Consider the following 23,814-nt stretch of genomic DNA (forward strand, 5'->3'; position numbering starts at 1 on the left):
TAATACAAAGGTCAACCATCGGGGTCAAGTTGCGTCCACTATACCCGAAAGTCAGATAGCGCAATTAAATAATGTTGAGTGAAGCACAACGAATCTGTAGCAAGAGCTGCAACATTGAACCGAAGATCCATCACGCAAAGAATTGATATCAACCATTTCAAATGATTGTATAATGCGCAGGATAATTATCTCAATATCCACAAGGGGCCTCCGTGGCCGAGTACTTGTGGGTTCGAGCCTCACTTGGGGCGTTGAATTCTTCATGTGAGGAAGCCACCCAACTGGCTTGTGGAAGGTCGGTGGTTCTGCCAAGGTGCCCGTTCGTGATGAAATCATGCACGGAGGGGCACCTGTGGCCTTCCTCCACCATCAAAGCTGGAAAGGCGCCATATGATCTATAATTGTTTCGGTGCGACGTTAAATCCAACAGAATAAATAAAACAATGTCCACAACGTCCAAGTACCAACTGAAGATGGGGCGATCAGTGATCGTCAGAGAGAAACTCAAGGAGACGTTCTGGTAGTGGCCAGCTTGTTAGCTGGCAAATGTATATCCCCTCACTGCCATTTTTATTATATTAAATCACATTACATTCCCTTAAAATTTTCGTCGTTTAGAACATTAAGTGATTAAGGGAAACAGTCGAAAAGTATTTAAGATGGAGCTATGGTTGTAACGCTCTATACTTTTTACGACGGACAGACGGACGGACGAACTGCAGAGAGGAACCCAGCCTAAAGAAGTTGTAAACTGTAACAGCCTTTTATAGGTGCAGTTGACTGGAAGGTGCAGGCAATGGGGATAAATCAGTATTTGCAGTATTTGGTATTAAAGAGCACGAGGGTCAAAAGACAAAGCCAGTTAAGAACAGGCGCATGCTTCTTAGAGATGAACAGAAAAATCGTATAAATACAAGGATGAGATCAGAGGAAAAAGGAAACCTCTTTTTTGTCCTTTTCAGAGGAAAGAGCAAACTTCACATCTTACTCCTTCCAGTTCACCAAGAAGTTTTGAGAAACATGAGGTCAGACAGAAAAGACTGAAATTGAAGGATTTGAGAGCACTAATTACCACCCATAAAGAGAGATACTGTCACATTAATTGTTCCGAAATTACTAATCACTGACTTTCACGATGTTAAACCCAGTTTTCGGAGGTGAATTTGCTAAAACGGAAGATGTTTCATGACCATGGCCTCCATTCATAAAGCGTAGAAAAAATCACTAACATAAGAATTAAAGACCTTGTAATTTTCTATTTATTTCATGATTTAATTCATTTTTATGGATTAATTAGCTTATCATTTTCACTGAACAGTAAGATGGAATTCAAATACATCGATCATACAGGTATACTTTAAGAGACAACGTACTGAAACCACAGAAAATTGATATGTAAAATTTGTAAAAAAAAATGTCGTAAGTTAAAATGCTTAAAGAATACTAATATGCCCCCAGGTCCAAACAGAATATCATTCAGGTGTTCTTGTCAATCTTAGCATAGGAGCTTACAACACATATGCTGGAAAACCAGTACATGTACATTGGACTTCAGTGCCAAACAGGAAGTACATCTTCGGTCTCTGGATGTTTTATGTATTCCAACTTATACGGTAAGGAAAGGCAAAGATAGGTGACCAAACAGTTTTGTAGTTTGCCTCCCAATATAAACCTTAAAAGTAAGCGGACTGGACGAAGTACCATGTTCTCGAAAAGTTTAAGAAACTCTATTTTGATAACTTTCACAGAGTCAAGACTACGAATGATTACGGGAAAAAAAATGAAATGGATGCTGTCCAAGCATGCAAAATCCATTTTTACAGCAATGGTCCCATCATGCAGACGTTTAACAAGATGAGCCGAGGTCATGTAACTGTCATGTTATCATGGACAGAAGCGTTCGAGTATGACATCACAATTGCGACCAAGTCGGTTTCAGAGGGACGATAAATTTTAAAGGACCTGGAAAAGTTATCTCATGGTCAAGGATGAAGTTAAAGTCATTCAAGTACTGAAGAAAAGCAAGGAACATAATCGCTCCTGTTTTAATATCGACGGTTAACTCGACAGTGTGTCTTTGTATACTGTTTGTGGCCTATTGGTATTCATATGGTATGTTGGAGTAACCGGTCTACAATGCTGTATCGGTAGAGTTGGTAATTATGTTCAAGGGCCATAATTCCGAAGTGCATGGGCCGATTTGGCCAGTTATCGAAAACTTGGCCGAGGACTTATGGTCAAACACATTTTGTTCAAGTTTGGTGAAGATCGGATGAGAAATGTTCGACTTGCGGACAAGATTTGTGACAGACAGACATACACACACACAAACACACAGACAGACAGATACACAGACAGGAATAAATCAATATGTGTGGTGGGAGAAATAATTAACCTAATGACAGTTAGTGTGTGTTAAATACACAAAAAGCATTAGGTTTATGTGGAAGTTAAAGACCTGGACCTAAAAAGACACATGCGTATTGACCATTACTAGTGTACAGCGTAATTATATCAACTGTCAATGACAGGCATCTCTTGGTAAATGGCTATGTAACATAATTAGAAGGTGACTTGCAGTGTGTAAGACAGATAAGACTGTAGCACTTGCCGAATCCAGACCTGTGGGGACCTCTGCCATTGGAAGGATGGGACAAGGATGTGTAGCCAGATCTAGCTGGAAGTTGGCAACAACAGTTGGTCGGCGACAATTAGTTCAGTAGGATATCCGTGAGGTTGAAGAGAACAACAGTATAAAGAAAATCGGGAAATTCGGTTATGATTGAAAGGGTCAGATTTCTATCCTGAAACCATACACGAAAGATTGAAGAACATGGAGAGCATCTGTAGCTGTCTTTGACGTACTGCTTACCCTGCTCAGCATTCTCAAAAAGCCCGTTACTGATGAACTGGAGTATGAGATCTGTGGCAAGCCTGCAAGCCTAGAACACATACGACATTACGACTCAATAAGTACTATCAGCATGTGAAGTTTGAAGGTCCTGGGTGCAGTGGTTCGCGAGTAAAGTGCCTTCATGCAAAAAGTTAACGTTGTGACGAACTAACTAACGAACGGACGGACAGTTGAAAACTAATATGCCTCTCTTCGGGGGCATAAAAATACAAAAACTACATTTTCCAATAAATACTAACTTTCAGCCCACTTTTTTTAGTTTTTGTGCAATTTATTATTACAAATTATATATACCTGTGAAAACAACAATATATAAACTTATAAACTAAATACGAACGCCGTTTTTTTGAAACTGATTGCACTGTTATGTTTTAATAAGATGATAATCTCATTTCATATTATATGATCTGAGTTTTATGTTTTGTTTTTGTTGTTTTTAGAGTCACTCGTCACATGGCGACTTTTGCCGCTTTTGATGATGGAGGAAGACCTCAGATGCCCATCAAGGCACGACCGGTACCTAGGCATAACGCGGACAATTATAACAACAATATGCTCTTCATCCTGGGACACCGACTCGAGACATTGAAGTCATGGTTTGATATGTGACTTTATTTGCTAACATATTTTGGCTATTGCACTGGGCTAATGAAATTCGTCATCATTTTTACTTCATCAAATATTTCTTTAATATTCCATTTTCCCTTCAAAATCAATGAGATTGAAGATAACCGTACTTGCATCAGTTTTCATAAGCAGGAAAATAAAGCCACATTTTTTACGAGCTTCAAGTAGTAGTTCAAAGTCTCCTTCACCTTAACGCAAACACCTGGATTTTACTAGTTTGTCATCTGGAAACTACAAATCATCCCTGTTTATATAAACAATATCCTGTAACTGGTACAGGAAGTCTGGACTTAGCAAAGCGTTTTAATCATACAAATCAATGTCTTTATAAAATGACAGCAACATTATTTTATTTCACAACCGACTTTTAGGATAACAAAAACGATATATTATCAAAATTGCAGTAACAAAGAACACGTTTTCACGTATAACAAACCATATTACATGATACACAACTGTCATACGTTTACACTCATTCTTGCATAAAAACTACTTTTTTCACTGGATCCGCCCATGTATAAACGGGAGAAAATCGTGTGCAAACAAGGCAATTCACGTGCTGTTAATACATGATTTTTATTTTTGAAATGCTTTGCCAGGGACGTATGTATGTATTTCTGCGCAGACTGATATTTGGCATCTGCATCTTGTTTCTTCCATAATAACCTCTTCTTGTAGCATTATAGATACAATGTAATCCATAGTATGTTTAGCTGTATCAGTTTCCAACCCCAAACGTACTGCCCCCATCAATATACGCACTAGCTTCTCTTAGAGTTTACTCCCTTTACAAAGCGTCTGTTCAGTTATTGTAAATAACTGTGAATAAATAAATATCGCGTGTAACTTGTGCTATTGTCCGTTTTTAGGTATTATATTAATGATTTTTGTTAGTATCAGTCGGTTTGTTTTTACCTGATTGTTTGCAGAATTCATATAATAAACCTCGAAAGCTAGTCACTAGCTTCGTACCCATCCGTACTCTGTTTGTTCGTACTCAAAATAATTCGAATGTAAAGTTGTTATTCTTAAAATAATTGTGTTCCTGTTTATCAAATTTTTTAGTTATATGCAAAATTATGTGTAATGTAACGTTTGTAATAACTAAAAATAAAAATAAGATGCTCAAAAACCTTCAAATCACGCTTTTAGTAGTGTTGTTGTTATGTGTGCCCCGGTTATGGATATTTAAAACATGTTTACCGTTTCCAAGAACAACAAGAATGGTAAATAAAGAATGTACCGGAATCGTCAAGTCATCACATATGAAAACAATGCATTTAGTCGTCGTGTAATGTTTTTTATGCAAGAATAGCGACAATACACGTTTGTTTTGTGTATTAACGCCTGCAGAAGCCCTTGGGATATGTTTGTGACCTCGACCTTCGGTCTCGGTCACAAACAATCCCGCGGGCTTCTGCAGACGTTAATACACAAAAAAAACGTGTATTATCCCTACATCAAGCCTTTCAGTAATACATCTTTGCACATCGAACAAATCAAGAAAGCTGATAAAAAAGCAAGAAAAATCGGACAACTACAATTAAGACAAGTTAAATCATAGCAAAAGTTCCTTCCAGGGCACGTCTATATAAATATATAATGATTTTTGTTGCAATGTCTGTTTTAAATATTAATCATCAGTGTTTGGAACCCCAGGATCGGAAACAAGGACAACACCATTCTACCTTTTTGACATTCCGTACCCCGCTGTTTAATCAAGAGTCAGTGGCGCAGTGGTAAGCAGTATGGACTACAATGACAGCGACCCGGACCCAGATCGATTCCCGGTTGCGGCTAATATCCCGACTAGTGTTCAGTGCTGGGTGATTTACTTTACTTGAGTGCGTTTATTTTTATACCAAAATACAAAAAAAAAAACACAAAAATTTTGAAAAAGAACTATGTTGTTTTATACTGCCAAAAATGTCAAGTTAGTATCTGCGCTAGTCCTTTAACATAAATTGTTAAATTGTTCCAACAACAAAGTACTAGTAAATCCGTTACCACTTTCAGTTGAGTAAGTACGGCAATAAGACATTGACCCGGTCAATCCATTTCCACATGAAGTGTACGATTCGATGCGTGAATTTGTTGCGCATAATTAGAGGGTCGCAATGGGGTTTGTTTTCACATATTAACTGTGCATTCGATAATATTTAGTTGTTTACATGTAAATTTGCTAATAAACTTTGATAATGTGGCAGCTGACCTCAATACAATCGACACTGTTTATTTTCCAATACAGGTAAATCCAATACTTGCTTTGCGATAGATATATCACGGATTATCTTTGATTAACCCGGGACTTATTGGACTCAACTGCCACATTATCAAAGTTTATTAGTACATGTCTATCTGTTTGTACATATGTTAGGAGGAAATAAAAAAATCAATCAACCATCCTCGGGTTTAGTAATATGTAATCCGCGGAGCGCGTTTCAGTCAGAGAGTCACCTCAATTAGGAAATAATAATTTTAACATCAGAGGTTATTCCTAAGGTCACGAAATTTGATTGGCCAGCTTGTAATGACAACAGCTTTCGAGGTCAATTGCTCAGTCAAGTGTGACTTACCGATTCGAAGTGTTCCTTTTCAGGAACAATTATAAAGGGAAAATAGTATAAAACTTTCATGATTTTACCAGCATATTTTCATCCGCACTTAAATTCCAAAGTACGGTTTGGTTTATTTACTAAATACTAAAATACTGCTTTGATATACATCTACAACTAGATGTGTGTCAACAGGACACAGGCATCCCAACTTTCTGTCACTGTACAGTTGATATTACTTGCTGGCAATGCAAGACTAAGTAAGTTTTTATATGATTACATTTGGTTGAGGTGTGAGTCATCTGGGAGAGAGAGGGGTACGGATTCTACAAAATATCACCAAGAAACACAAAATAAAAGAAACTATATGAGTAAACTTGATGTCCACGGGCAACATGTCGAGCCCGGCCTTTGACCCCCTAACTGTGACCTTGACCTTTGAGACAGAGGCCGTCTCATTGAGTTAAACATTCATGCCAAACATAAACAAGATTCCTCAATGCATGTCAAAGTTATGGGCAGGACAAGATCTGACATGACCTCTGAACTTCAACTGTGACCTTGACCTTTGAGATAGGAACTGGGGTTTGTGCATGACAATCCGTCTCATTGAGTTTAACATTCTTGCCGAATATAAACAAGATTCCTCAATGCATCTCAAAGTTATGGGCCGGACAAGATCTGACATGACTGTTGACCTCCAACTGTGACCTTGACCTTGAGATAGGAACCTGGGGTTTGCGCATGACACTCCTCACTGAGGTTAACATTCATGCAAAATATAAACAGGATTGCACTATGCACGTCAAAGTTATGGTCCGGACAAACAAATCTGGACGGACACACACACGCACGGACGCATGCACATACACTGCACAGCCATTTGGACAACTATGTGTTCTCTTTCGCAAGCGGGCTCGACAAAAATGACTCCATGTCAAATACTAGTGACACGAACCTTAAAGCCGGTTACACATATTTTGACTAAGTCAAGGGCAATAACTCTGGTCTTGCACAGTGAAATCCAAAACGAAACCCTAAGTGCACCACTTCACATGCTGAATTGTCCTACATAGCTTTTAACTCTTGATGAAATATGTTATGAGAAATACCTGACACAACTTTTAAGGTCCTGTATGCATATGCTTTACTAAGTCAAGGACCATATCTGGGCTAGCTGAACGAAATCTATAACAAAACCCCAGATACACAACTTCTCATGCTGAATAACGTTTCATGACCCTATGTCAAATACTTTCTGAGACATGTAAGAGACAAACTTTCAAGCCCTTTGTGCATATTTTTGACTAAGTCAAGGACCACTACTCTGGTATGGCAATGGTGCACAAATTCACATGCTGAACAGTATTCCTACAAAAGGTTTCACTAGTTTGGTCAAATATTTTTTAATACATGCGACACAATGTTTAAGGCTCTTTATGCATATTTTGGCTAAGTCAAAGGTTATAACTCTGGTCTAGTGGAGCGAAATACCAAACAAAGCCCAAGGTGCTCAACTTTAGATGCTGAATAGCAATCCTACAATGACTGATGAATCTACGCCAAACACTTTTTGAGATATGCATAACACATATTTGAACAGACAGAAGGACAGCCGGATGGATGGACAGTCATACTGACAATATTTGTTTCTTTTTCTGATTTATATGTTTTTCTTTTACTTGATCTGATAAACAAAATACTTTTGGAGGGCATAAAACAGGTAAACTGATAAATAATCAACACTGCAGTAACACCCCCATACGTATTCTTTGTTGCAATTTAGTGTATCATTTTATATATTACATAAATGGGTTCCTAATTTTTGCTAAAAACATACACCTGCACATTTGTTTCTATTTTCTAATGTTTATGTTTTTCTTTTACTTGATCTGATCTACAAATGTGAACACATGATCTTTTCATGATCCTCCATCAGAATACAATCAAACTGATAAAAAGATCTTTTTGCAGCAAAATGCTATCATATGTCCCCATGCAATTGTATTTCAAACTACATAATTATATACATATAACACTACCACATTTCAGAGTTTGTTACAACTAAAGGGAGACTACTGCTACATATTTAGCATTACAAAATTTTCGTTAAGAAATTCTCGGCTGAACACAAATGTTTAATCCTGTTCAATCCTGGTGGGGTTTATTTCTTCATAATACTGCAGAAGGATACAATCTGTATTTAAATAATATATAAACTCAATAATGATTTAAGTAAGCCCAATCATCAAAGTAAAGAATTTATATCTATCTACCAATCTATTACCTACCTTACCCTATAAACTACAAATTACCTAACTTAGCCTATATGCTACAAATTACCTACCTTAGCCTAGCCTATATACTACAAATTACCTACCTTAGCCTATATACTACATCGTAAAAGTGAGAAATGGGTAATCAATACATTAGATGAAACTGTACAGAATACTTAAAACAAGAGCTGTCGGAGGACAGCAATGCTCGACTATTCAACAGCCTTTTTTGAATGAATACAAAAGTTAAAAAAGGGGCATAATTTTGTAAAATGCAAAGTAGAGGTATTGAACCTCTGTACTGCATGTCATATCATGACAGTGAACAAGTGTGTGAAGTGTCAATCCTTTCCAATTTGTGGATACTGGGATACCAGCTTACATACAAAAACTTATCCAAAAACTGCTAAGTCGAAAAATGGGCATAATTTTGTAAAAATGCAAAGTAGAGTTATGGGACCTTCACAGTGCATGTTAGATCATGACAGTGAACAAGTGTGTGAAGTTTCAATCCATTCCAATTAGTGGATACTGAGATATCAGATTACATACAAAAATTTAACTAAAAACTGCTAAGTCGAAAAAAGGGCATAATTTTGAAAAAAAAAAGTAGAGTTATGGGACTTGCTTAGTGCATGTCAGATCATGACAGTGAACAAGTATGTGAAGTTTCAAACCATTCCCATTAGTAAGTACTGAGATACCAACTTCCATACAAAACCTTAACCAAAAATTTCTAAGTCAAAAAAGGGGCATAATTTTGTAAAAAAGCAAAATAGAGTTATGGAACCTGTGCAATGTAGGTCAGTTTATCACAGTGAATAAGTGTGTGAAGTTTCAATCCATTCCCACAAGTGGTTACTGAGATACCAGCTTACATACAAAACCTTAACCAAAAATTTCTAAGTCGAAAAAGGGGCATAATTTTGTAAAAAAAGCAAAATAGAGTTATGGAACCTGTGGAATGTAAGTCAGTTTATCACAGTGAATAAGTGTGTGAAGTTTCAATCCATTCCCACAAGTGGTTACTGAGATACCAGCTTACATACAAAACCTTAACCAAATCGGGACGCGGACGCGGAAGCGGACGCCAACGCATGGGCGAGTCCAATAGCTCTACTATTCTATGAATAGTCGAGCTAAAAATGTAACAGGTTTTTACATCTTAGACCGTATAAATTCAAATTACCTTATTATGCATACCTTGATCTTTCAGTTTTGCTAACAGTTTAGCAAAGATTCCTTTATGAGATTTTCCATCGGGATGTGTAACAAGAATATCAACATCACCACAAGTTGCTTTACCTCGCCTGTATGATCCACAAGCTTGGCATATTATACCTTCCTGAAGGCTTTCAGCTGCATCTTTCACCTGTAAATACCCAATCATAGTAAACATCTCTTGCAAGATGTCACAATTTGATAGACATTGTGTCAAAAAACGTTCATCTGCCACATATGAGAAAAAAGTTGGCAGTTATTTGTTGAGAACAGTACTTTCAACATGTGATGATCTGATAGACATTTAACATGTATCTGAAGTCTGCCTCCTTTGAGAGAACAGTACAGGTACAGAATTCAGGAACACTGGTTAGGTTAACTGTTCCCAGGTACAGAAATGGAACACAGTTGAAAAATGCTGCTAAACCCAACACAATAAACAATACAAGAAAGAATAAGAGACTTTTAAATTTAATAAAAATGTCAGAACACTTCTTAATCAGAGCTACTCAAGGTGTACTTTCAGGTCAACTTTTATTCACATTTAGACATCATTTTCATAACTATGTTTATACTTGTAAATTTAAAGTGAATTGTCATTTATGACTGCTATAGACCTTTAATTCTATTTTAAATTTTTTGATTCTCCAGGCAAGGATTAGATATAATTCTATTTCCAATCCTTGCAGCTTGACAACTCTTCAGGTTTTATGTAACTACGTCTATTTCATATTTTAGATAAATATGTAGAGAGAGTTAATAACACTGATGTAAACTACCATAAATGACTAGTTCATAGAGTTTTGTCCAGTATTTGCAACTTTATCAGGAATTAATAAGTTCACAATCACAGTACTAATTAACAACAAATTCAAAATAAACCTGTGTTGCAGAATAACTGAACAATACATAGAGGATACTACATGAGTGTCTTTTCATAATGAATTTATTAAAAAAGTTGAATAAAATAATAAAATGCGAGGCTCTGTCGAGCATTTTATCAATTTTATTCAACAAGTTGAATAAATACAATGTGGAAAGTCACAAATGTAATATTCTTTTTATCACGTTAGCTTTTCCTGACGAAACATCAAAATTTTTACTTTCTTTAACTATTATAAAGAAGTCAATTCGACCAACGTCTCCTGTACTTTAAGCAATGTCAACTCAAAGCTTTTTTACACTAGTGTATTATCAAGTTTAAGTAATGGCTTTATTTCACTCCCGAAACATCAAACATGAGATGAATAAAGATAACGGGATAAGTCTTCAACAAAGCCATCAAGACAACTGCAATAGTAAGAGATGTAACTCTTTAGATTAAGAGCACACATTAATCTATTCTATCATGGCTTGATTTGACTGCCATGTTAAAAACAAAGAAGGAAGTCAAGCTATGTATATTCTGTGATAAACAATGGTTGATGTGCGGACCAGTAAGAGAGCATTATGCTGTCAATTATGGTTCATTACTACTCGGATAAATGAAGTCCAACATAAATTTTATCAAAATATTTCAACAAACATGTAAGAAGAAAAACAATCCAGGCTTTTTAGTGGTTCATCGCCTAATTTACCACAGTTCATTATTCAGATGGATGGATATTTAACCACTCAGGCTAAAGCCCTTGTGGTTCAATTCCTGCACATTTGAACTCCGAACCATTATAAATCAGGCAACAAATCACTCGAAGGCACTGATTATTTGATAAACCTCTTCTTACCACTTTTTCTATCTCCCCAGCTTCAGACCTTGGCATTCTGTCTAGGATATCATCGTAACATCTCAGGCCTACTTTCTGCTGATGTGTCAGATTTGCCTTCGTCCTCAGGTCTTCCAGTGTCCTAAATCCCTACACAATAATAAATCAGGATATATAATAATGACTACAAGATGAGCCGCGCCATGAGAAAACCAACATAGTGCATTTGCGACCAGCATGGATCCAGACCAGCCTGCGTATCTGCGCAGTCTGGTCAGGATCCATGCTGTCTGCCAACAGTTTCTCTATATGCAATAGGCTTTGAAAGCAAACAGCATGTATCCTGGCCAGACTGTGCGGATGTGCAGGCTGATCTGGATCCATGCTGGTTGCAAACGACTATGTTGGTTTTCTCATGGCGCAGCTCAGATGATTATTGGTTTAAAGAGTTGAAACTTGATATCTCAAACTTGCCTATCTCAAAATTCCAGCTATCAGGAAAACATCATCAAGTCAGGTGCCGAAAACACGTGCACAAAATATAATTTAAGTCAAATTCAGATTATCTCAATTAAAGTATAACACTCAACCCCTTAGAATTTGAGATACCCTTGGATTTTAAACTGAATTTATAAATCTTTTGAGCCATACCTAACTAACTGTTTGAGATGCATTATTTTTTTTAATTTATCTGCTATTTTGTTTTGGACAAATCTGCATAGCTGCCCAATGCTGGATGTAATGATATTGAGATGCACTCAAATTCGAGACCTTAACAATTAGAATGTGAATACAAAACTTTAGTGAAATTTAAAGTCTTGCGAGCTAAATAGAAACATCATTAACACAAACAGTTTACACCATACAGCAGACAACAAATCCTTGTACATATCCTACCTGCATTTCAATGAAGCCCGTTTAGGCTAAAATGGGCCTAAATCACTTACTTCAGGATAACCTTGACCTATTGATCTTGCTTCAGATAGAATTAGGTGAATATCCATGAAGTAGTTCATTAAAAGTTAATGCTGTGACAGCCTCAAAAAGCATAATCATTCGAACAAACTTGAGAGAAGTCCAACCAAGTGTGCAACAGATCAAGTCTGGTCTATCAAGCGGTTCATGAAAAGAAGTAACTTTACAATTTTTCTGTAATTTAATACTGACAGCCCCTACCTGCAGTCAAGCAAAAACACCTGAATAAAATTAAGAAAGATCCATCCAAGGATGCTAGAGACTGATTTTTGAGAATATCTTTCAATTAGTTCATAAGAAGAAATTGTGTAAAGATTTTTTCTATTTTTAACTCTAGGCAGTTGCTAAAATGAATACCGGTAATTGGAATCATTCTGAACAAAATAGAGAGCAGTCTATCTAAGGATTCTATAAAATAAGTTTGGTGAAGTTCCATCCAGAGGTACATGAAAAGTTGTTGAAAGAGGTTTTTTTTTCCTTTTTACTTTTAAACTCTATTGGCTCCTAAAAGGGGTCAAGCGTAACCATTTGGTCAAATTTGAGAAAGGTGTATACAATACTGCTATAGTCCAAGTATGGTGAAGATCGACAAAGTGGTTCATTAAAAGAAGCTGTTTAAAAAATTTACTATTTTTAGCTCTAACTGCCCCTAAAAGGGTGGACAAACTGGTTAGAACCACTGAACAGACTTAATAGAGGACCATACAAGGATGCTATGGACCAAGTTTGGTGAAGATCTATAATTGATTTATAAGAAGTCATTTAAAACTTTTGGACAACATATGGACAATAAATGGATTTATTCAGAACTTTTAATACTGATCATTTACAGTTATGTGTGTTGACTGAGTGATTAATGCAAATTAGATTTTCACTGGAGGTACTTCAAAATTTTATTTTCCTATCCTGGTTGTAATTTTAGTGCATGTATAACTTTAATAAAGTTACTTTGCCTAACAAATAATATGAATATTAGCACTTGTGTACCTTATTTGTCAAAGCTTTTCAATGACAATTAAATATTTACACAACAAAGATGAAATTCATTACAGATGCAAGTCCTTCAAGTTATTGTTACCTACTTTGATTGTGCAACAAAAATTTATTGAAATACAGCTGAAACTCGATATCGCGAATTCCAAGGGATTGAGCATTTTATTTCAAGAATACCGACTCAAAATGATATTTAATGCACGTGTATTCTGGACGGAACATGAAAATGTCTATGCGATAGCTGGAATTTTTTTGAGATAAGCGAGTACTAAATATCGAGTTTCAACTGTATATGAATTTGGTATGTACATGCTGTTTTAAAACTTGCATTTAGGTTACTATAGTTGAAAGAAATGCAAATGTAAAATTAGAAATTAGATTGAAACCAAAAGCAATAGTCACTGTTTTAAATACTTATTGAGGCCCACATGGAAGATTGGGAAACCAAATGTGTAGCCTCGTTAAATAAAGTCTTTACTTATTTACTTACTTTACTTATACATTAAAGGTCAAGTTGTTCAGGAGAAGTTTTTTCAAGTTTTCTTTTCTCTTTTTGGCTTTGGCAGCCCTTGAAAGGGGCTGTGTGGAACCATTTGTTTAACTTGAGCGAGGTCCATACAAGGACGCTTCAAACCAACTTTGGTGAAAATCAGTCGAGATGTTCACGAGAAGAAGCTTTTAAAGCTTTCTATTTTTAGCTTTAGTAGCCACTAAAATGGGTCGAGAAGAATCATTTGAAAAAAAAAATCAGAGAGGTCCATGCCAGAATACTACAACCTGAAGTATTGTGCAATTCTGACCAGCAGTTTTAGAGGAGAACATGTATATGTAATAATCTTGATGCAGGAAGACAATCACTGGACTATCCATCTACACTATATGCACATCCTGAACAAAGTTCAAGTGAGCTACATATGGACATTCCTGGAGCAAATGAAATGTAAGATTTGGAACCAGTCAAACTTAAACTACAGAGATTAACCAGTTTTTACCTGCTGGTACCAGGTCCTAGCAGTGTGTGCCCCAGCTCCCCACACATCTTTAAACATCTCAATCACTTTTATTTCATCACTAGATCTAAGCTCATTCAGTTTGCGTAGTTCTCCACTTTCAGCAATTTCCCATATCTTCTCTGCAAGTCGCTTTCCTATACTTGGTAAAGCCATAGCTTCCTATATCAAAAATGTGTTAAATGACTATACACTCTTCATGTATAAACAAATATGACAAGTAAAAAGAATTATCTGCTTAAATATTTTCTAAATTTTAGGTTTAGGAATTTCTTAAAACTTAATTTCATTAGATGCATGGTCAATAATTGATCTATAACCTATTAATATAATAAGAATGCATTTTACCATTAAGCATTTACCTCATAGGAAGTGATCGGCTTTGACTGCTTTTTCAAAACTTGAATCGCCTTCTGGTAACCAAAAGCTCGCCATTTGTCATTTGTTGATTCGTAAGTTCTCACCATTTCCTATAAAACAATCTTAAATGGTGTAAGACAGTATGAATATAGCACCTAAGCAACCAAAATTAAACTTATGTTACAGCATTCATTTTCTTCTTTATCTATTTAAGTGACAACTCACACTGAAAAACGAAATTAATGTTTAGCAAAGAAAACAAAATACTAACTGCATAAAAAGAATCAGTATCCCTTCTTTTTACGTGATTTTATCAATTAATTACAAATATTCTCCAACGTTTTCAACCTATATGACCTGTGTGTATACAATTTTCAATGAATTCACATGGCCATGACATCGCAAAAAGGTGAAACATTCCAGAGGTCACTGCACTCAGTTGGATACGACTCTTTTAATATGTCACACTGTCACGTGATAAATGTGAACTTTATCATGGAAAACATGCATTGTGATACAATGTTAGAATATGCATTATTCCAACAGCTGCAGATAACTGACAATTTTATTGTGACAGATATGTATAATTTTAAAAGTACACAACAACTTTAAAACAGTGTAAATAAAACTGTAAGATATAATTTGCCACTTAGTTAAGAAATACATTGTTGTGTTTTAAGTATCTGTAGTGCCAGTGGCCTTCAGTCTCCACACACTTTAAATACACCCATATATTTCATACTCAAATGTAAACTACTACACAGCCAGGAAAATTTGTGCAATAGTTATATCAGGATAATGGCATTAATAAAATTACATACCTCCAACTTATCTGTAATGTGCTTATTACAGTTCTCCACAGCTGTCTTTGAAGATTGTGCACACACCCAATTACCAACCTGCAATTTTTTTTTCATGTAGTAGTAGCTAGACTTTATCTTGTAACGAAAATTTAACTATAAATATTCATGACAAAGATGTTTCTGTTTGTGTCACATGGGATTTATACTAAAAAAATTGTGAAATGTTGTAAAAGGCCAGATACTTCTAACTGGATTTGCTGAGAACTGAAAAGGATATCTTGACAAGGAAAAAAACTTCTTAAGATTATAGTTTATACTGAAAATATACAAGTTTTTTAACAGTTTTGCCAGGTAAAAATGAAGACAAATGTTATGTTAACTTAATATGTATCTCTGAAAAACTGACCTATAAACATGTTTTAAAAGCATAATCAAAGTGTTGACAGTCGTAAAGTGCAGATCTCAAAAAAGCATAGCTATTTTATTAATATAATATCAATTCCTCTATAACTTCCTACTCTACTTACTGGCAAGTTTTTCTTTGGAGAAGTTGAAGGTGTTGTGGTGGTTGATGGAGTCGAGTAATCTGTTTCCAACTCAGATTCTTCCCCACTTGGGCAGTAATCACTATCTTCACTATCATAATGATTAGCTTTGGTCTTATGACCAAACATTACTCCTACTTTTGGAAATTCTGGTTTAAGTTCAGAGTCATCAGCTGTGTTTAAATCTGAACTTTTTGAAGATGAAGGATGTTCAGTTCCATTATCTCCAGAATTTGAGTTTAAAGTCTTAGTTGTTGTAAATTTTGAACAATCCAGCAAGAACTCTGAACTGTCTAATAAAGCTTTTTGTCGAAAGCAGCCACTAAGCCAACTTGACTTTACAATGCAAATACCTGTGGGTGGGGTACTGACTTTTAAAAGTCTACACATCCGATCAGCTTCCATTTTGTCATCGACAACTAAATGAGTTGCAACATCTGTTAGGTCATTTAATACATTACCACCGTACTTTTCAAGCTGTGTTTTAAATATATTCATTCGCATTTTCTCGATCCCTGCTTGCAAAATAAAAACGTGCAAAGATGCTAAGAAGTTTGCCGGCTTTTCCTTATTTTCAGAAGATCGCACAATTTTTCTCTTCTTCGACTCATTTCCGTCTGACTGGGAACAAATGGGTCTTTTATTCGATTCCATATTTGCATTCTATTCCGGTTAAATAGGCAAAACGTCAAATTTTATTGGGCAATTTTAAGTTGCAAGTCTGCCATTTTGTAAATAAAGGGACAAACCATTAATGAAATTAAAAGTAAGAAGTTAAGAACTAATACACTTGTTTCCTAAATTCCTATTCCCTCCTGACCGATTTAAAATAATTTTACAAACAGCGGTAAGAAAAAAATCAAAAGTCGACAATATAGAAATAAAAACAATATTTCTTAATTTAATCTCATAGGTAAATGCAATACAATTATAAGTCCCTGTGATAAGTCACATGACTTACCATGTGATCTCTTGGCTGTCATTGGTATCAAAATAATCAAAGGCCATTACATTCGCCCGAAAATGGACGTAAAAGCGCGGACAATGGGAAAGAATGAAAATAATGTGTATGATACTGTGAAACTGGATACACTTCCGAAGTTTTCGGATCTAAGATCAAAGGTTGATGTTATTCTGAAACAAAGTTCTTGGTGGGATTTTTACGGTGTGGACTGGGCAATCAATGGACTTTTTCTACTTCTTCTGCCTGTCAGTTTGCTGCTTATAAGAGCAGAAGAATGGCTCTACATGGCACTTGGTATATTTCTTTTAGGCTGGATTCATTCGGTATTTGCGACAAAAAGTGGACACCTAGCAGCGCATGGATCTTTGAGTAGCAACAAAGTTTGGAGCCGACCCCTGTCGGTTTTATTTGTTGAAGTGATTGGAGCATTTTCCGAAGAAATGGCGTATGACATTCATATCAAAGAACACCACCCTTACACGAACATTATTGGTATTGGTGACTCCAGCACGTGGAAAGTGCCATTTCTACCGAGATATGTATATATGTTCATGGCTCCAGTGCTTATACCACCCCTTGCTCCACTTGTCTCCATTGCTGGGCTCGTAGAGAAGAGGTCATATTTCGGAATAATGAAGTACTTAATTCGTGCAGGTTTTGGACTGTTTGTAATTCTTTATTTACTAATGACAGTTTCACACTGCAGTTTATGGGGTGCTGTAGGTATTATTTGGGCATCGAGAGCAGTTCTTTCGATTCCTTACATCCATGTGAACATTTTCCAACACATCGGATTACCAATGTACAAGAAAGAGAGCAAGCCGGTACGAATTTACCAAATGGCAACAGGGGTGTTAAATCTGCCCAGCAATCCAGTACTTGACTATGCTTTTGGACACTCCATCATGAGCTGTCACGTGGAACACCATTTGTTCCCGCAATTGTCAGACAATATGTGTTTAAAAATCAAACCAATTGTGTCAAAGTTTTTGAAAAACAGTACATTACCCTACAACGAGAAAACGTACATGAACAGGCTTCGACTTTTCATTGACAAGTACGATACATTGATGGTCAATGCCCCACCAATAACACACTTTGTTGGAATCCAGTGAGCTTCGTGTTGACTAACCCACGACAATCATGTGTTACGTTTTTCTGCACTTGAATCAAATGATCGAAAATTGTTATTTGAATTGCTGCTTCAATTATGTATCAGGCACAGTGCATGTTGATTTTTTAAAAGGTATATTAGACACAAACTTCATATTAAAAAGTATGAAAATTTACTACATAAAGTTTGTGTAAGCATGAAATTAGCATGTGTGTATTTAAAGTACTGTGAATCATTTTTAAAATAGTACACGCTTTATACATGTGCAGCTAAACACAATATAAATATGTACTAACACTAAAATTTGAAAGTTTTTTTAACGTATGGCATTAAATTATGAATCTAGGTCTACACACAGATAATTTTATATTTAGTAAAGGTAAATATATACATCTGGTGAAGAATTTCTACATTTGAAGTTAATATCTAAGGATAAAATATTTAAATGAAAAATGGACATTTGATTTATCTTTAATATGATGCTTTTTATTACTTTTTTAGAAACAAACCTTTTAAGTTGTACAACATGTAGTTTAGATTAAGTAATCGGAACTGCATCATCTACGTAATGTTGTCTGTATGTTAAACAGAAATCTGTCTATGCCAGAATGCTTTTCCCAGATGGAATTGATTAGGTTTTATCTCTACATTTCTAGTCTATTTACTGAAAAAAATTCAGTTTTACCTCCATTCTTTGTTACAATTTCTTTGTAACTTTCTGTTCTACTATTAAACATGACCAGTTAGCCAACCAGCGACAGTCACAGGCAGTATGTGATATATTTGTTTAAAATGTTTTTCGCTTACATTGAAGTTATTTATACACTCATTTACCAATAAGTATAAGATGGAAATGAAATTCACCATTAAACCGTAATCAGGCTTCCACGAATTTTTCTTTAATTTATCTTTTTTTCTTCCATTACGATTGCGTGACTTTAGGCGAGGTATAAAGATACAGTTGTTCGTTTGACTTTTAGATGTTTATACAAGCCCTACTGTTTTATGTGTAAAAGCATCTATCCGTCTTTTTCATCTGTCTATCCTTAAAATCAGTCGATATAAGACACATTATGGACCTCACTAAAAAATGGTAATGTTTCTGGAAACTGTTGATTGTCGAGTACTGTTTCTTAATATAATCTTGTATATAGAGGAAACAGATGACTAGTATTCTGTGTTATACATGCTATGCGCCAGTTTTTATATACATTCTCAGTGTCATTGTTAATTTTTAATTTTTGATTTTGTATATTTATACGTTGTGATTATTTTGATTTTTGTAATTTAGCACTAGTTAATGAATAAATAGTTTTGTTTTCGAGAGGGTTTATTCATATTTCTGACGTAGTCTCAGCTTCATATACAAGTTTTCATTAGTTAACCTTTACCCTGCTGGCGGCTTATTGCCTGCATGCTAATCATGGTCTGCACTGTTCGCTGTTCAGTCAGTAAATTTTCAGTGAACACCCCTTTGAATAATAAGTGGCACTGCCCAAATTGAATGAAGGACCAGACCATTTTAGAAATATAGCAGGGTAAAGGTTAATTTGGATTTTACTGATGATTAGTCCGGGAAGGAAGGAATAATAGTCAAAACGTAATAGTCAAAACCGGAACTAATAATAACTGTAAGTGCCACTACAATATGTGACTATTTGATTCAATCAAATATAGTTGCTTTTGAACAAATGATCGTACACAGTTGTAACAGAAGCAAATGCATTGGAGCTATTCAGCCCCTCACAAGTGCGTGAACATGAATGACAAAATGAACGAGTGTATTAGCCCTTATCATGCTCATGATGCTGAACACGATTGATTTTGTCTTTGCGACCAGTGCAAATCATGATCCTGCACATCCGTGCAGTCTGATCTGATCATGATCTGCACTGTTCGCCATTCAGTCAGTAACTTTTTGGTAGGCACTCCTTTTGACAGTTAATGGAACTGTCCAAATTGAAAGATTGACAAGTTCATTATAGAAATTCAGTAGGGTAAGGGTTAGTTTAATCCAACATCCTTTTTGGTTTGTCTGTTTATTCTTACGTCAGTTCAATCTTAAAACAATACTGCTTACAGAAGAAAACTTGACTATGGCATATTGTGCGTGTCTACCGTAAATAAATGTCTTCGCGGGAAGATCGCCACAGAACTGTTTCTTATAGCTTGTACAATATGTTTTACTTCATCGATAGTTCAATAATCGTTTTTAGCTCGACTATACGAAGTATAAGGAGAGCTATCCTACTCGACCCGGCGTCGGCGTCTTTCCGCGTCCCCGCCTTGGTTAAAGTTTTTTTTTACACTTTCTCTTTTGTCAATTTATCTCTGTAATTACTTGAAATTACTTGATGGATTTGATTCAAACTTGAAACAGTTATTCCTCATCATCATCCACATCATCTGACACAAGGGCCATAACTCTGGCACCAATATTTACCATGATTTATCCCCTCTTTTCACTTAGATTTTCAGGTTAAAGTTTTGATGCACTTTCACTCTATCTCTGTTATTACTGAATGGATTTGATTCAAACTTAAAATAGTTGTTCAACATCATCACCCACATCATTTGACACAAGCTGCATAACTCTGGCACCAATTTTTCATTAATTATTCCCCCTTTTTACTTAGAATTTCAGGTTAAAGTTTTGATGCACTTTCACTCTGTCACTGTTATTACTGAATGGATTTGATTCAAACTTAAAACATTGTTCAAATTCATGACCCACATCATATGACACAAGGTGTATAACTCTGGCACCAATTTTTCATGAATTTTTCCTCGTTTTTACTTAGAATTTCAGGTTAAAGATTTGATGCACTTTCATTCTGTCACTGTTATTACTGAATGGATTTAATTCAAACTTAAAATAGTTGTTCAACATCATCACCCACACCATATGACACAAGGTGCATAACTCTGGCACCAATATTTAATGAATTATGCCCCCTTTTTGCTTAGAATATACTTATATAGTGTTTTGATACACTTTATCTTTACCTCTGTTATTACTTAATATTTTGACACAGACTCAGGCTATTGTGCAATATCTTCATCCACAGTTGGAGTCCTTACACACTCCAGTGACAGCTCTAGTTTCCCCAGATATGCCCAGTTTCACTATCCAGCATCGAAATAGTCGAGCGCGCTGTCTCCTGTGACAGCTCTTGTTATTCTTATTTTCAAACATAATGGAAATTGCAGCCAGGCGTCACTTGTGGAACGCCTAGACTGCCTTGGCATGATAATTATTAGTTCGTCATGTGCATTTTCCAATATATTCTGTACAAATCATAGTTTGTTATGTACATTTACTAGTTTGTGCAGTACATTCGCTAGTTTGTGCTCTCCAATTTATAGTTCGCCATGTGCATTTTCCAATTTATTCGGTACAAATCATAATTTGTTATGTAGATAAAAGTGTACCAGACGAACTAGTAAATGTACATAACAAACTACTTTATCTACAAAACAAATTATGATTTGCACTGCATATATTGGTAAATGCACATGACGAACTATTAATTGTACAGAAGAAACTACTAAATGCACAGCACAAACTAATATATGTACCGGACAAACTAGTAAATGTACATAACAAACTGCTTTATCTACATAACAAATTATGATTTGTACCGAATATATTGGAAAATGCACATGACGATCTATTAATTGTACAGCACAAACTAGTGAATGCACAGCACAAACTAAAATATGTACAGGACAAACTAGTCTATGTACATAACAAACTGCTTTATCTGCATAACAAATTATGATTTGTACCGAATATATTGGAAATGGCACATGACGAACTAATAATTATCACGTAAAGGCAGTTAAGGCGTTCAATAGTCACTCCATAGAACTGTACATGTATACCTGAAAGTAGTAGGTGTTAGGCATTAAAATATATTATAATTGAAGCATGCGAGATGCTGGTCTTATTGATTAGGCGGTGGACATCCGTCCAAACTTCACTGGGTTCGTAACCGCAACTCTGTATATGATCGGAAATATAAACTTAATGTACTGGTATAAACCACCATCCATATAGTCATAAATTAAGTTATTGCTGATTAAACAGCTATTTTTATTGTCGCACTTGATTTATCGAGATAGACAGCTTTAGATAACCGGTCTAGTTGCATGCCTGTTGCTCTCCTTGACCAAAATAACCTAGATATGAAAACCATCCGCCGTTATCTCGGTATGCAAGGACTTCATAAGTCGCGTCCTTTAAAAAGGCAAAAGACTTTACCAAAACTATTACAATAGTGACCGGACGCACGACCCAGGAGTATATGATGAAAATATGTTGCGTCAGCATACCAAAATGGCATGGTAAGATAGTTGCAAAACCTTGACAAGTTGAAATATCACAAAACAAAACCACCGAGCACGTATGTCTGTTGATATCAAAATGCGTATGCATATATGTACTGATATGTAAGATATAATTGTTCAATATTTTGAATATGGACTGATAACATACCTAATTGTACCTGGCTCATTCTTCTCGGCCATCCGGGTTATATGTTACCTCAAGATAACGTATGGCGTAGCGAGTTGGACTTTTGTTAAATCATAGTTGTTAGTCATCAAGGCTGGAAGATTTTATTTTGTTACACCTGAATATGCCGAATCAAGGATAACCGAAGCGGACTTGGTTTAAGAAGGTTGTGCCTGTAAAAACACGTCGGTTTTTCTTTGATATAAAATTAACCTCTATTAATCTTTAGTGGTTTTTATCGACATTCTTGTATTGTAATACGTAACATATATTACGCCTGTATGTGACCATAACCCCGACTTGAGATTGAGAAAGCGGAAGATTTTTTTTACAGCTGACAAGTTATATGTATTTTACTGAAATTGTTACGTAATTGTAATTTGAAAAAAAAATGGAGCACTCAATGCACGAACAAGCATTACACTCTACTTTTTTGACAGTAAAGTTCCCACAGATCTAGTTTTATTATTTATATATATCACCAAAAAAATCAAGCTTTTAAAGTCGCTGTCCAGTCAGCTTCAAGAGGTAGGGTTCCGGATCACCGATAAGAACGACCACAACAGCCTGCTATCTCCGTATTTTACTATGGTGTACCATTCGTGTCAAAAGTCTACCGTTTCACAACAAACGTGCACATATAAAAAGCATGTACGCATGTGTAAATATGTAGGTGCACGTATCATACAGACGTGCCCGTTAACACATACTTGAATTTGTTATTATGCGTACACTTGCGAAAGTTGATGGTATATATTTGCACGGTGTAATAGGTGAATGCGTGTATGTAGGTGCATGCTAAAATTTACGCACATGCACAACAGCATATTTGCACACGTATACTCAAGTCAAAACGTAAACGCGTAAACATGCAGGTGCACACATAAATGTACGTACACTTAAATAATTATATGCATGTACTTAATAAGAAAACGGTATTAATGTGCGTTTATACGGGTATAAACCACATCGCAAATCATCCATGAATCGCACTTGGGACATCGTGCAAATCCATGAACAGCGCTAGCTATTACCAATCATGCCTTGTCTACCGGTAAAAACGCACAAAAATAACATTCAATACTTCTATTTACATTTTTACATTAGCTTGCTAAATAAACAAGTATTTCGCTTTCCATGAGTATAAGAAAATCCAAAAAATAAATGTCAGGATCTTGTTATTTTCGTCGTCTAAATACATTGTAGAACAGCCAAAAGACCCGCCTACGTTCAAATGT

At 35.7% G+C, this 23,814-nt stretch overlaps 3 protein-coding genes across 4 annotated transcripts in view; 1 reads left to right on the plus strand and 2 right to left on the minus strand.

The window, feature by feature from the left end:
* The window catches only part of LOC123547395 (DNA polymerase lambda-like), a 51,718-nt gene extending 34,977 nt beyond the window's left edge, over nucleotides 1-16,741 (minus strand). The window contains exons 1-6 of one of the 2 annotated variants that reach the window (XM_045334467.2): nucleotides 15,965-16,741; nucleotides 15,456-15,533; nucleotides 14,637-14,744; nucleotides 14,257-14,436; nucleotides 11,318-11,446; nucleotides 9,562-9,744 (exon numbers count right to left, since the gene is read on the minus strand). In XM_045334467.2, coding sequence (XP_045190402.2) covers nucleotides 9,562-9,744; nucleotides 11,318-11,446; nucleotides 14,257-14,436; nucleotides 14,637-14,744; nucleotides 15,456-15,533; nucleotides 15,965-16,636 — 1,350 coding nt within the window. In that variant the 5' untranslated portion in view covers nucleotides 16,637-16,741. The remainder of the gene's footprint in view (nucleotides 1-9,561; nucleotides 9,745-11,317; nucleotides 11,447-14,256; nucleotides 14,437-14,636; nucleotides 14,745-15,455; nucleotides 15,534-15,964) is intronic. The other variant, XM_045334466.2, reaches the window with a different exon arrangement.
* The window catches only part of LOC123547398 (zinc finger protein 578-like), a 47,671-nt gene continuing 32,482 nt past the window's right edge, over nucleotides 8,626-23,814 (minus strand). Inside the window, exon 6 of the transcript XR_008372474.1 lies at nucleotides 8,626-9,329. The gene's annotated coding sequence lies outside the window, so the exon portion shown is untranslated. The remainder of the gene's footprint in view (nucleotides 9,330-23,814) is intronic.
* Nucleotides 16,943-19,381, plus strand: LOC123547396 (fatty acid desaturase 6-like). The gene has a single exon (XM_045334470.2). The coding sequence runs from the start codon at nucleotides 17,006-17,008 to the stop codon at nucleotides 18,059-18,061; it is 1,056 nt and encodes a 351-aa protein (XP_045190405.2). The 5' UTR covers nucleotides 16,943-17,005; the 3' UTR covers nucleotides 18,062-19,381.

The sequence above is a fragment of the Mercenaria mercenaria genome, chromosome 9, assembly GCF_021730395.1.
Source record: "Mercenaria mercenaria strain notata chromosome 9, MADL_Memer_1, whole genome shotgun sequence".
Taxonomy (NCBI): Eukaryota; Metazoa; Mollusca; class Bivalvia; order Venerida; family Veneridae; genus Mercenaria; species Mercenaria mercenaria.